The 15643-nt window shown below is 42.5% G+C and overlaps 1 protein-coding gene across 7 annotated transcripts in view; it reads right to left on the reverse strand.

Moving 5' to 3' along the window:
* The window catches only part of add3a (adducin 3 (gamma) a), a 234612-nt gene that overhangs the window by 81156 nt on the left and 137813 nt on the right, over positions 1–15643 (reverse strand). For all 7 annotated transcript variants that reach the window (XM_072239851.1, XM_072239848.1, XM_072239850.1 and 4 more), the window contains 3 exons: positions 5620–5758; positions 5380–5531; positions 4101–4181 (listed from right to left, as the gene is read on the reverse strand). In XM_072239851.1, the coding sequence (XP_072095952.1) occupies positions 4101–4181; positions 5380–5531; positions 5620–5758 (372 nt within the window). The remainder of the gene's footprint in view (positions 1–4100; positions 4182–5379; positions 5532–5619; positions 5759–15643) is intronic.

A 15643-nucleotide genomic window follows, 5' to 3' on the forward strand; every position in this document is an offset into this window, starting at 1 on the left:
CCAATCCTCATCGGAGGATCGGACATGCAGAATGTCAAAAGGCATCCGTTAGTCTTGTGAGACCACGGATCTGTGCCTGGAAAGTCTTCACTCTCCAGGGCGCAGGCCTGGGCAAGGTTGTATGGAAGACCAGCAGTTGCCCATACTGCAAGTCTCCCCTCTCCATGACACTGATGTTGTCCAAGGGAAGGGCATTAGGACCCATACAGCTTGGCACCAGTGTCGTCGCAGAGCACTGTCTGATTAAGTGCCTTGCTCAAGGACACAACACGCTGCCTCAGCTGGGGCTCGAACTCATGACCTCCAGATCGCTAGTCGAACGCCTTAACCACTTGGCCACGTGCCCACACTGGAGAATGTCAGTAACTTTAAATTCCTGGGTGTCATTATTTCAGAGCACCTGGTCTGGACCCATTATATACCTAATTTCAAAGAAAGCACAACAGCACCTCTACTTCATCAAGAGTCTGCAGAGATTCAGCACGACATCATAAACTTTGATAAACTTCTATAGATGTGAAGTGAAAAGTGTATTGACTGGCTGGTATGGGGACACTAATGTCTTTGAAAGGGAAATCCTACAAAAAAAGTAGTGGATTTGGCCCAGTACTTCAGAGGTAAAGCCTGCCCAACCACTGAGCACACCTACATGAAACACTGTTGTACGAAAGCAACATCCATCTTCAAAGATCCTCACCACCCAGGCTATGCTCTTTTCTAACCACTGCCATCAGGTAGAAGGTACAAGCAAGCCTAGGACTTGCACCTCCAGGTTCAAGTTCAATTACTACCCCTTAACGATCAGATTCTTGAACAAAAGAGAATAACTACATTCCTTTTTTGAGATGTTCCCACAACCAATGATCTCATTTTAAGGACTCTTGATCTTGTTATTTCATGCTCTTTGTATATATTGCCATTTATTTATATTCGCATTTGAACAGTTTGTCATCTTCTATGCTCTACTTGACCTCTCATTGATATTGGTTATAGTTAGCATTCTATAGATTTGCTGAGTATGCCCACAGGAAAAAGAAGCTCAGGGTTTCATGTGGTGACATATATGTATTCTTGTTAAAATTTACTCTGAACTGGCCTACATTCAAGGACTCAGGGCATCTGAACGAATATGCTAAGGTTGTCAGAGACTTTATAAAGTCAATCGTGGACAAATGTGCCCCAACAAAATAATTTAGAGTCTTTCCCAACCAGAAGAACTAAATGAACCACACTCACTCACTCACATCCACAAACTGCCGAGGACAGATCAGTGGCAGTCAGGTACAAACGCTCCAGGTACAACCTCCAGAAAGCCATCTTGCATACAAAGTGGCAATTCCGGACCAAAGTGAAACCACGGAATGATGCTCGACAGCTGTGGCTGGGCTTTAATGCTATTATCTCCTATAAAGTAAAACCAAGCAATAAGGATCTGCTACTAGAGGAGCTCCATGCCTTTTATTCTCAGTTTTACTGACAAAACATGGAGGCACTATCACAGACTCCCACAGCCTGACAACCCAGTGACCTCAGACTCTGAGGCTGACATGGGAGCATCTTTTAGGAAGGTGAACCTATTGAAAGCGTCTGGCCACACTGGGTACCCAGCTCAGTACTGAAGATCTGTGCTGATCAACTGGCTGGAATGCTCACTGACATCTTTAACCTTTCACTTCAGCAGTTTAAGGTACACACCTGCTTCAAGTAAAAAGAATATGGTAACCTGCTTCAAGTGATCAAGTAGTACTCACATCCACTAGGATGAAATATTTTGAGAAGTTGATGAAACTTATCAACTCCTGCCTGAAGTGCAACTTGGATCTGCTCCAGTTTGCCTACTGTCACAACAGGTCAGCAAATGCCTTTTTATTGGTTCTTCATTTAACCCTGGAACACCTTGACAGTAAAGATGCATACATCAGCTTGCTCTTCATTGACTACAGCTCTACATCCAATACTATAATCCCTTCAATACCTCCTTGTGCAATTGGATCCTCGATTACTTCATTTGCAGATCCCAGTCAATTTAGATTGGCAACCCCCATAACCTACATCAGTACAGGTGCACCACAAGGCTATGTGCTCTACTTGCTTTGCACTTATAGCATTGAAGCTGTGCTTAGCCTCACAGTCATATTTAATTTTGCTGGTGACACCACTGTCATTAGCCAAATCAAAGGTGGTGACAAAACTGCATATACATGTGTAGGAGGATGATTGAAAATCTGGCTGAATGGTGCCACAACAACCTCTCACTCAACGTCAGCAGGTTCAGGGAGCTGATTATTGACTCCAGGAGGAAACTGGAGTTCCATGAGCCAGCCCTCAGGGGATCAGAGGTGAATGTGAGCAACTTTAAATTCCTCAGCATTGTTTCAGAGAATCTGTTCTGAGTCCAGCATGCAAGTGCCATTACAAAGAAAGCACAGCAGTGCCTCCTCTTACTTAGAAGTTTGTGAAGGTTTGCATGTCATCCAATAGAAGTGGAGAGTATACTGATAGGTTGTATCACTGCATGAAATTGGAATAGGAAGGTGTAGGTGTATCGACAAAAATCAACATGAGCGCAGTTACTTCTAACGTACACTTTATTCTCCAGCAAACAAATGGCAACTTGACCCTTAACAGCCTGGGTGAGTTCTGCCTAGTGAAATTAAGGAGCCCTTACAAAGGGATGGAAACATCAATGCCCTTAAATGGAAAAGCCTAAAAAAAGCAGTGGATACAGCCCAGTCCATCACTGGTAAAGCACTCACAGCCACTGAGCACATCTACAAGGAACTGTGTTGCACAAAAGCAGCATCCATCAAAGAACCTCACTGTCCAGGCCATGCTCCGTTCTCATTTTTACCACCGGGAAGGAGGTACAAGAGCTTCAGGACCCACATTACTATGTTCAGGAACACTTAATACCCTCAACCATCAGGTTCCTGAACCGGTGGGGGGATAACTTCACTCACTCCAACACTGAACTTTTCCCACCACCTATGGACTCGTCATCTCATTTTCTTGATACTCATTGCTTATTATCATTATTTTTTTTGTATTTGTACAGTTTGTAGTCTTTTGCATGTTGTCAGTCTTGTGTGCGGTTTTTCACTGATTCTATGGTGTTTCTTTGTATCTACTGTGAATGTCCACAAGAAAATTAATTGCAGAGATGTATATTGTGACACATGTATTTTGAAAATAAATTTACTTCGAAGGTTGAACTACATCAATATTATGGAATATTAACCAGATCTGCAGTATGATATGCTATAGTGCCAGTTACATTGAAATATGGTTGATTAACTTAATAAAGAATTACTTAATAACTGCAGCAGGTGTAAATTCTCCAACTGCATTGCAAGTGCTCTGTTGTCTCTCTCTCCTCAGTAACAGATGTAAATACATGTCGGACTAGATTACAAAGGCAGCTTCAAATAGAATTCCTTACAACAGTCTTATTGTGCCACACATAGAAATATTGATTTTACATGTGAGTAGAACAATTTTTTTTGTTAAGGATTTTAACTAAAAGTACTGCATTTTCCTCTTTTCCTAGTTCACACTGAAAACACCGATTGTTTTTATCAAGTTGCTGTGTGAGGAAAAATGTACTGAAACTGTTTAATTATAAAATGTTTCAGTTGATTAGCAATTGAACAAACAAATGAAAGAACTTTTTTTTATTTCCAGGACAGTACACCTTTGATTAGTTCTATAGTTTTACAGATTCTTCAGAAAAAAAGTGCCATTAGTTTCAAAAAAAAAAAAAAAAATCATAATATACAAAATGCTTAAGGAACTCAGAGGTTCAGGCAGTATCCATGCTTCACTTCCACTGAAGCACTTCTGATTATTGCAATGTTGCAAATGTGACATCTAATTTGCACTCTCAAAATTCAGCAGTGTCTGCTAAAACAGGATTACCTGGCCTTTTAAGTAAGGAGTTCACACTGGCATGAATACCTGGATACTCTTCATCTTTCAAAAGGTTCCTACAAGATCTATTGCACAAAGGCTGATAAGGCTCACGTTTATCTCAAAGAGATAGTAGCTCTTAGATTTTAACATGGAAATAGATACAGATAAACAAATAATGCATGCAAACTTACAAGATTTGAAGCTGTGGCCTCAGAATAAGAAAGGCCCTTGGGAATAATGAGGAAATGTTCCTGTTCTTTGTTTACTCTGACCTGAAAAGTGAGAAGTAATTTAAGCCTTAAATCTGTCAATAATTATTTTAGAAATTAATCACACAATTATTTAGTACATAAACCAGTACAGCACAGGAACAGGTCCTTCAGCCCACAAAGTTCTGCTGAACCAATTAAATTATTAATTAACTAGCTAACTAAACTAATTTCATCTGCCTAAAAGTCCATATCCTTCCACTTTCCTCACATTCATGTGGCAATTTGAACGTCTTTAAAGGCCCTAACGTACCTGTCTCTACATCCACCACTCTTTTTTAAAAAACTATCCCTCACATCTCCTTTGAAATCAGCCCTCCCTCACCTTAAATACATGGCCTCTGGTATTAGATATTTCAACAATGGGAAAAAGATACTGTTTATCTATGCCTGTCAAAATCTTATAAACCTCGATTACAAGGGTTTTCAGCCTGGGATCCACAGAACTTTGCTTCATGGTATAGGTCCATGGCATAAAAAAGGCTGGGAACCGCTGCACCAGATCTTACCTCAGCCTCCACCGCTCTACAGCTTGTTCAGCCTCTCACATTAGCACATGTCTAATCTAGTTGCATTCTGGTAAACCTCTTCTGTAGCCTCTCCAAAGCTTTGACATCCTTCCAATAATGGATTGGCCAGAACTGTATGCAATACACCAGATGCAGCTTAACTAGAGTTTCATAATGCTGTACATAACTTTCTAACCTTTGAACTCACACCTCGACTAATAAAGACAAACATGTCATAGGCCTTCTTAACCATTCTATCAATCTGTGTAGCCACTTTCAGAGCTCTGAACTTGGAACCCCAAGATCCCTCTGCTCCTTAATACTGTCTTGCTTTTAATGGTGTATTGTCTCTTTAATTTTGACCTACCTACCAATGCACAATACTTCACATTTGTCCAGGTTAAATTCCGAGTTGATAGAGATAATCTGTAATTTTGAACCAAGATTGTAATGAGTACTAACTTCAGAAACACTCCAGAAATGGAGCTCCGATCACACGTGTACTAATATTTAATAATTCCACTGGATACTACAACAATCTAAAAGACTCAATGAACAATTTCTTTATCGTAAACTTTTTGACTTTGCCCATTCCTATTATCATATTCTGGACACCTTGTTACCACCACTTCAGTAACAGACTGTAGCATGTTATGATCCAAAAATATCTTAAACCCAAAATGGATACTTACTGTTATGTAGCTATTGGTTAAATGCGCCCATCCAAAGAGATCTACCATTCTATACAGGCTCGCAACTTTACAGCGGATCAACTTCTCTCCTTTTGCAAAGGTAGCAGATTCAATGGCGTGAAGATCATTGATCGGTGTGGCAATTCCTAGGCCTAAAGAAAATGTAAAACTTGTCAGAATTTGAGGCAGCAACTCTGCATTCTCTAATTTTAAGTAGAAAAGGTCTTTACAGCCACTTACTAAGTTGTGTTGAAGGTAAAGTTGCAACAGAACTTGCCATTACGAAATCTGCTATTTGTTGCAGGGCAAGCAGGCCCACAGGATTATTACCTTTTTTCATCTGTTCGTGAATAAGGACCTCAAGCTCATCCCGAAAGGCCTAGAATCAAATGGGTTTGTATTAAAACATAAATATGGAATCTCAAGGCAAGCTACGTATCCTAAACTACATACGGCCAGCATGAATAATCAACATTTTACAAGCAAAAGTCAAACACTTTACATATCAATTAACCTGTGCAAGGTGTATCATGCCCAATCTCTAAAAAACAAAAGCACGTTCTGAAAATACTCATACAAGTATTTAAAACTACCAATGGATTGACAGATAAACCCAATCCAGCAATAGTCTTGGTATCAACACAGCCTCATATTTTATCAGCTATTTTCTGTATGCAACATTTTACTAGAAGACTGCCAAAGTGATTTATACAATACTAGGGTAGAGCATCAACTGCTGACAAATTATTTAATGAATGAAAGAAACAAGCAAATTCACTTCTGGAATGAGGACTTATTGATACTGGTAGAAGACTGTATCAGTTTGCTTAGAAATTACATCCTTGCAGGATCCACCAGTGTGGGGATGTGCGTAGAATTTAGAAGCAAGAAGGGAGTGTCATTCTAGTGGAGCTATATTATAGATTCCCAAAAGTCAGCAGAAATTTGAGCAGCAGAGTACAAAAAAAATTGGTCAGTTGTAAGAATAACAGGGTTATATTAATAGAAAACTTTCATTTAATTAGAGTGACCTACTCATGCTGGTTGAAGCAAGGTAGGTAAATGAGGTAGCAGTCAGGGAGTGCCCTGGCTCTAGTGATCATAATTCTACTAGTTTTAAGACAGGAAAATGATTTGATGGGAAAGACATGAAGGGCATATGGGCGACTTCAGAGCGAGCTATCAAGAATACAGAGGAAGCACATCATTGTTAGCGTGAAGGGTAAACTTGGTAAGTTCAGACAACCTTGGCTGATGAGAAATATTGAAAGAAAAAGGAGGAAGCACACACTTTGGGGGCTGGGGGGGGGGGAAGTAAGTACCCCCATGACTATAAACGCATTAAGAATATGCACATTTAGAAACATACCTATCTTTTTTAAGATAGAAATCAGCAGGGTAGAGAGAGCACAAGAGATGGCTCTGGCAGGTGAGGTTAAGGAAAATCTCACGAGGCTTTATAGATCCCTAAAACTGGAAAGGTGGCTAACATTCCATTATTTAAGGGTAGCAAGGACAACCCAGGAAACTACAGGCTGGTTAGTCTGCCATCAGCGGTGGGAAAATTACAGCATGGAACCTGAGGGACAGGATTTATTAACATTTAGATAAGAGTTTCGTTAGGAGTCAGGATGGTTAAGTGTATGGGAAAATCAAATCACTCTGTGCTCTTTGAAGTGGTAACCAAAAGGGTAAATGAGGCTGTCTCAGTAGATGCTGGCTACTAAGACTGGTCTGGAAGGTTAACAACCATGGAATCCAAGTAGTTAGTTAGGTGGATTCAAAATTGGCTAGGAGATTGGAAGTAGAGGGTGGAGACTGATGATAAATGGTATGGCATTGGGATCTTTGTTATTTCTCACTTATATAAATAATTCGGATGTGAATGCACAAGGCTCGATCAGCAGGCCTGGCTTATGTATTTATTGAGATGCAGCGCAGAAAAAGCCCAGCAATGTCCTGATATAATCCCAGCCTAATCAAGGGACAATTTACAATGACCAATTAACCTACCAACCACAGTCCTACCATCTTTGGACTGTGGGAGACAATCTGAACACCCACACAGTCACAGGAGGAACATACAAAGTCCTTACAGGTAGCAGTGGGAATTGAACCAAGTTCACCAGTACAGGTCGACCTTCACTAATCTGACTACCCGTAATCCGGTTCCTTTAATAATCCGGCACTCGTTATGCCTTATGTGATCCTTCTGTAATTCAGCATTTTCACTAAATTGGCACTCCTCAGGTCCCAATGGTGCCGGATTAGTGAAGGTCGACATGTATTATAAAGTGTTGTGCTAACCACTAACCCTAAACGATATGTAGTAAGCAGTTGCAGATAGTGAAGGAGGTTATCACAGTCTACAGGGAGATTTTGCTCAGTTTGGGAAGTGGGCTGAAGGGTGGCAAATGGAGTTCAATACAGTTAAGTGTGAGATGATAGATTTTGGAAAATCAGTTCAAAGAAGAACTTGAACTATGAGTGGCAGGGGCACTTGGGGAATGTACTGAAACAGAGAGACATAAGAGTATAAGTTCATAGTTTGTTGAAAGTGGCATCACAGGGAGACATGGCCATGAAAAGGGTGTTTAGTATACCGGCCTTCACAAATCAGGGCCTGAGTACAAAAGTTCAGACAATGTTACAGTTGCACAAGTCATTTCTGAGGACAGACTTAGAATACGGTGTAGAGTTTTGGTCATCCTATTTTAAGGTGTAGTTAAGGAAGCGAAGATGACATCAGCAAACAATGCGACCAATGGCAATATCCTTCGGACAGTTCATAAAACAACTTCTTTCAAATATGATTCTACTACTAGGCACGTGATTGGAAAATATGATTTACATTTTGATTGTGCGTTTTTGGGCTGATTGAGTCTCTTAAGAGAGTTTGGTGAGATTTGTAGTGGAGTATTCAGCATGGAACCAAGAAGCCTGGAGACTGGACACAAGACCATGATGGACTCCATTTCTCACCAATTAATGTGCCGAGTAAGATTGAAATCAACAAGGACTGGAGGCCAAACTATACAAAAAAACTTCAAAATACATTTTTGCAAGATGGTTTGCATTCGTAATATTCTGCAAATAATCTCCTGCAAACCCTTCCATTCCTTGTTTGCTGCTTTGTCTCAAAATTGGCTCTCAAAACTGAAGTATAGGTTAGTGGATATTAATCGTTTGATATCTTTCTGGACAAGTTCAAACAATTATTAAAACATCTCAGTATCACCACAAGCTTGGACAAAAAGAGATTTTGAAAAACCCAAATGAAATAGTTAAGATGAGTAACTTGGGAGCCAAAAGTACACCCAATGGTACAACTAAACCTAGATGTGGGGGTGGGGGGGGGGGGGGGGGGGGAGAGACCAGAGACAATAGGTGCAGGAGTAGGCCATTCGGTCCATCGAGCCAGCACTGCCATTCACTGTGATCATGGCTGATCATCCACAATCAGTATCCAGTTCCTGCCTTATCCCTATAAACTTTGATTCCACTATCTTTAAGAGCTCTATACACCTCTTTCTTGAAAGCATCCAGAGACTTGGCCACCACTGCCTTCTGGGGCACAGCATTCCACATATCCACCACTCTCTGTGTGAAAAAGTTTTTCCTCAACTCCGTTCTAAGTGGCCTACCCCTTATTCTTAAACTGTGGCCTCTGGTTCTGGACTCAGCCATCAGCGGGAACATGCTTCCTGCCTCCAGCATGTCCAATCCCTTAGTAATCTTATATGTTTCAATCAGATCCCCTCTCATCCTTCTAAATTCCAGTGTATACAAGCCCAGTCGCTCCAATCTTTCAACATGTGACAGTCCCGCCACCCCGGGAATTAACCTTGTGAACCTACGCTGCACTCCCTCAATAGCAAGAATGTCCTTCCTCAAATTTGGAGGCCAAAACTGCACACAATACTCCAGGTGTGGTCTCACCAGGGCCCTGTACAGCTGCAGAAGGACCTCTTTGCTCCTATACTCACTTCCACTTGTTATGAAGGCCAGCATGCCATTAGCTTTCTTCACTACCTGCTGTACCTACATGCTTGCTTTCGGTGACTGATGTACAAGAATGCCTAGATCTCGTTGTACTTCCCCTTTTCCTAACTTGACTCCATTTAGATAATAATCTGCCTTCCTGTTCTTACCACCAAAGTGGATAATCTCACATTTATCCACATTAAACTGCATCTGCTATGCATCCGCCCACTCACCCAGCCTGTCCAAGTCACCCTGCATTCTCATTACATCCTCCTCACATTTCACACTACCACCCAACTTTGTGTCATCTGCAAATTTGCTAATGTTACTTTTAATCCCTCCGTCTAAATTATTAATGTATATTGTAAGCAGCTGTGGTTCCAGCACTGAACCCTGTGGTACCCCACTGGTCACCACCTGCCGTTCCAAAAGGGACCCGTTAATTGCTACTCTTTGTCTCCTGTCAGCCAGCCAATTTTCAATCCATGTCAGTACTCTGCCCCCAATACCATGTGCCCTAATTTTGCCCACTAATCTCCAATATGGGACTTTATCAAAGGCTTTCTGAAAGTCCAGGTACACTACATCCACTGGCTCTCCCTTGTCCATTTTCATAGTTACATCTTCAAAAAATTCCAGAAGATTAGTCAAGCACGATTTCCCCTTCGTAAATCCATGCTGACTCGGACCAATCCTGTTACTGCTATCCAAATGTGTCATAATTTCATCTTTTATAACTGACTCCAGCATCTTTCCCACCACCGACATCAGGCTAACAAGTCTATAATTCCCTGTTTTCTCTCTCCCTCCTTTCTTGAAAAGTGGGACAACATTAGCCACCCTCCAATCCACAGGAACTGATCCTAAATCTATAGAACATTGGAAAATGATTACCAATGCGTCCACAATTTCTAAAGCCACCTCCTTAAGTACCCTGGGATGCAGACCATCAGGTCCCGGGGACTTACCAGCCTTCAGACCCAACAGTCTATCAAAGACCATTTCTTGCCTAATATAAATTTCCTTCAGTTCATCCATTATCCTAGGTCCTTTGGCCACTATTATATCTGGGAGATTGTTTGTGTCTTCCCTAGAGAAGACAGATCCAAAGTACATGTTCAACTTGTCTGCCATTTCCTTGTTCCCCATAATAAATTCACCCGTTTTTGTCTTCAAGGGCCCAATTTTGGTCTTAACTATTTTTTTCCTTTCCACATACCTAAAGAAGCTTTTACTATCCTCCTTTATATTCTTGGCTAGTTTACCTTCATACCTCATTTTTTCTCCATATATTGCCTTTTTAGTTATCTTCTGTTGCTCTTTAAAAGTTTCCCAATCCTCCGGCTTCCCACTCATCTTTGCTATGTTATACTTCTTCTCTTTTATTTTTATAATGTCCTTTACTTCCCTTGTCAGCCACGGTCTCCCCATACTCCCCTTAGGATCTTTCTGCCGCTTTGGAATGAACTGATCCTGCACCTTCTGCATTATTCCCAGAAATACCTGCCATTGTTGTTTCACTTTCATCCCTGCTAGGGTATTGCTCCATTGAACTTTGGCCAGCTCCTCCCTTATAGCTCCATAGTTCCCTTTGTTCAACTGTAATACTGACACTTCCGATTTTCCCTTCTCCCTCTCAATTTGTAGATTAAAATCAGGGGGAGGGGGGGGAGAGGGGGGGGAGAGGGGGGGGAGAGGGGGGGGAGAGGGGGGGGGAGAGGGGGGGGAGAGGGGGGGGAGAGGGGGGGGAGAGGGGGGGGAGAGGGGGGGGAGAGGGGGGGGAGGGGGGGAGAGGGGGGGGAGAGGGGGGGAGAGGGGGGGGAGAGGGGGGGGAGGGGGGAGGGGGAGGGGGGGAGGGGGGAGGGGGAGGGGGAGGGGGGAGGGGGGGAGGGGGGAGGGGGAGGGGGGAGGGGGGGAGGGGTAAAAAAGAGGCTAGCATGGAGAAGTGTAGTTAACATGAAGATTTAGAAAGTTGTACAAAAATACAGGAATAAGTAGAGCCAACACCATGGAAGGATTTACAATCAAGGTGGAGAACATTATTCAGGAGTTAACTGTCATAGGGATTACACACAAACAGGATTTAGTACAATTTAGAATACTAGTAGCAAGGTTCTGGATGACAACAAAATGAGTTAGCTTGAAATGGCTAACATAAGGGGGTATAGTTTTAAGGTGCTTGGAAGTAGGTACAGAGGTGATATCAGGGATAAGTTTATCTACACAGAGTAGTGGGTGCGTGGAATGCACTGCTGGCGATGGTGGTGGTGGCAGATACAAAGGGGTCTTTTAAGAGACTCTTATTTGGGTACATAGAGCTTAGAAAAATAGAGGGCTATGCTGTAGGGAAATTCCAGGCAGTTTCTAGAGTAGGTTACATGGTTGGCACAACACTGTGGGCAAAAGGGCCTGTAATATGCTGTAGATGTCTATGTTCGGAAAGAAATCAGCTAGTCATGATTAGATGTAATAAGGCATGGATGTAGGTTCAACAAATGAGGCAAAGGCAAAATTGGACCATTTTGGAGTTACACGCTAACTACGGTTCTTTGTGGGAATGGGACCCGCTCTCGGGGTTCCACAATTGGCCACTATTCAGCATGCCAAAGTCTCGACCTAAGATTTCAGCACGGATTCAGAAGCCTGGGATCTTGAGTAACTGGAGATGAGCGGATCAAGGGTCAGTGTCGCCACAGAAGACCCGTGTGTCGTTGGGGGAGTCGGAACTTTTGCTGTGTGCCTGGGGACCTGGGATCCTTGCGATTTTCAGGCACAGAGCTTGAAAAAAGCGACGTAACAGACTTTTAACATCGTAAACCAGTGAATTGTTTGTTATCTTTCCCCGCTTGTTGGAAAATGGAGTCACCTCTTTCTCCTTTCTTAGGAGAGAGCGAGCCTGCAGCATGTCGGACTATCGGGTGAATAATGTAGTCTTTGGGGTAACTGCAAGTCTGTGTCTTTGCTTTTGCTTTGCTCACACGTGAGTGCTGGTAGCGGGTGCATTTTATTTTTGCCGGTGGGGGGGAGGGGGATTGTTGCTCACTGCTGCTTATGCGCAAGAGGGAGGGGAGCTGGGGGGGGGACTTTGGGGTTCTAACATTTAACTGTCATTCATTCTTTGGGACACTCCTGTTTTCATGGATGGTTGTGAAGAAAAAGCATTTCAGGATGAATCTTGTATACATTTCTCTGACATTAAATTGTACCTTTGAACCTTTGTACTGAAGTATAATTTGGTAGTGATAGCATGCATTATGGTATGAAGCTTAATCTTTACAGGAGGAGGTGAAGTTAATAGGCACCAATTTGTAAATCCAGGAAAAAAATACCACCATACCCTGCTACAGATGCCAATAACAAAGTCACAAGGGGTGTGATGGAGAATTAATGTTCCACAGGTACTGCCTGACCCATTTTCCCATTACCATAATTGATCTAATGAGCTTGTCCTACAGCCTGCTACTTTTTCCACATTGCTTTGTGTGTATTCTCAGTCAAGCAATGTACACATTCTACGTTTGTACACTGGTAAATTATTGTGTATATTAATCTGTACTTTATTAGTTCATATTATTTTATTGCTGTATTTTTAAATGTTGATGCTGTAATGAAATATTTTCCCATTTGGGATCAATAAAATAATTCTTATTCTTACCTGCTCCTATCTCAGCTTCACAAACACGAAAAAATCTGCAGATGTTGGAAATCCAAAGCAGCACACATGTAACTGATGAAGGGTCACAGCCCAAAATGTCAACAATTTACTCTTTACCATAGATGCTGCCTGGCTTGCTGAGTTTCTCCACTATTTCCTGTGTGTTGCTACCCCATAGCTTGTTCATTTTCTCTCTAACTACTCCCATAAAATGAATGGTCACTGTAATGCATTCCCAAAGCCCTTTGTCCTATTTCTCACTTACTATCTCTGCAACTTGTTTTATTTTCCAAATAGTATTTGAGCTGAAACACATTTCTCTTTCCTCGTGTACCTGACATAGAATAGTACAGCACATTACAGGCCCTTCGGCCCACAATATTGTGCCGACCCTCAAACCCTGCCTCCCATATAACCCCCCACCTTAAATTCATCCATATACCTGTCTAGTAGACTTTTAAACTTCACTAGTGTATCTGCCTCCACCACTGACTCAGGCAGTGTATTCCACGCACCAAACTCTCTGAGTAAAAAATCTTCCTCTAATATCCCCCTTGAACTTCCCACCCCTTACCTTAAAACCATGTCCTCTTGTATTGAGCAGTGGTGCCCTGGGGAAGAGGCGCTGGCTATCCATTCTATCTATTCCTCTTAATATCTTGTACACCTGTATCATGTCTCCTCTCATCCTCCTTCTCACCAATGAATAAAGCCCTAGCTCCCTTAATCTCTGATCATAATCCATACTCTCTAAACCAGGCAGCATCCTGGTAAATCTCCTCTGTACCCTTTCCAATGCTTCCACATCTTTCCGATAGTGAGGTGACCAGAACTGGACACAGTACTCCAAGTTTGGCCTAACCAGAGTTTTATACAGCTGCATCTCTTAAACTCTATCCCTCTCGACTCTTAAACTCTGTCCCTCAATTTATGAAAGTTAACACCCCATAAGCTTTCTTAACTACCCTATCTACCTGTGAGACAACTTTCAGGGATCTGCGGACATGTACCCCCAGATCCCTCTGCTCTTCCACACTACCAAATATCCTGCCATTTACTTTGTACTCTGCCTTGGAGTTTGTCCTTCCAAAGTGTACCACCTCACACTTCTCCGGGTTGAACTTCATCTGCCACTTCTCAGCCCACTTCTGCATCCTATCAATGTCTCTCTGCAATCTTCGACAATCCCAACACTATCTACAACACCACCAACCTTTGTGTCATCTGCAAACTTGCCAACCCACCCTTCTACCCCCACATCCAGGTCATTAATAAAAATCACGAAAAGTAGAGGTCCCAGAACAGATCCCTGTGGGACACCACTAGTCACAACCATCCAATCTGAATGTACTCCCTCTGTCACCACCCTCTGCCTTCTGCAGGCAAGCCAATTCTGAATCCACCTGGCCAAACTTCCCCGGACCTCATGCCTTCTGACTTTCTGAATAAGTCTACCGTGTGGATCTTGTCAAATGCCTTACTAAAATCCATGTAGATCACATCCACTGCACTACCCTCATCTATATGCCTGGTCACCTCCTCAAAGAACTCTATCAGGCTTGTTAGACACGATCTGCCCTTCACAAAGCCATGCTGACTGTCCCTGATCAGACCATGATTCTCTAAATGCCCACAGATCCTATCTCTAAGAATCTTTTGCAACAGCTTTCCCACCACAGACGTAAGGCTCACTGGTCTATAATTATCCGGACTATCCCTACTACCTTTTTTGAACAAGGGGACAACATTCGCCTCCCTCCAATTCTCCGGTACCATTCCCGTGGACAACGAGGACATAAAGATCCTAGCCAGAGGCTCTGCAATCTCTTCCCTCGCCTCGTGGAGCAGCCTGGGGAATATTCCGTCAGGCCCCGGGGACTTATCCGTCCTAATGTATTTTAACAACTCCAACACCTCCTCTCTCTTACTATCAACATGCTCCAAAACATCAACCTCACGCATATTGTCCTCACCATCATCAAGTTCCCTCTCATTGGTGAATACTGAAGAGAAATATTCATTGAGGACCTCGCTCACTTCCACAGCCTCCAGGCACATCTTCCCACCTTTATCTCTAATCGGTCCTATCATCCTTTTTTTCTTCACATAACTGAAGAATGCCTTGGGGTTTTCCTTTACCCTACTCGCCGAGGCATTCATCCCCCCTTCTTGCTCTTCTCAGCCCCTTCTTAAGCTCCTTTCTTGCTTCCCTATATTCCTCAATAGACCCATCTGATCCTTGCAACCTCATGTATGCTGCCTTCTTCCACCTGACTAGATTTTCCACCCCACTTGTCACCCATGGTTCCTTCACCCTACCATTCTTTATCTTCCTCACCGGGACAAATTTATCCCTAACATCCTGCAAGAGATCTCTAAACATCGACCACATGTCCAAAGTACCAATGAGTATTTTTAATATCTTTTGTTTTGTTTTGGTGACATGGGTAATAAGTCTCTTGAATTTTCTACCCCAGATGGTTGTGGAGGCTGTCAGTTGACTTCACCGAAAGGAATGACTGTAGGAAAATGGCACTAAGGTAGAAGATCAGCCATATTAATAGCAGAAGAAACTTCAATGACCACGTGACCTACTCCTGTTCCTCTTGCACTTAAATATTGTGG

This window comes from Mobula birostris, chromosome 21 (assembly GCF_030028105.1).
Source record: "Mobula birostris isolate sMobBir1 chromosome 21, sMobBir1.hap1, whole genome shotgun sequence".
NCBI lineage: Eukaryota > Metazoa > Chordata > Chondrichthyes > Myliobatiformes > Myliobatidae > Mobula > Mobula birostris.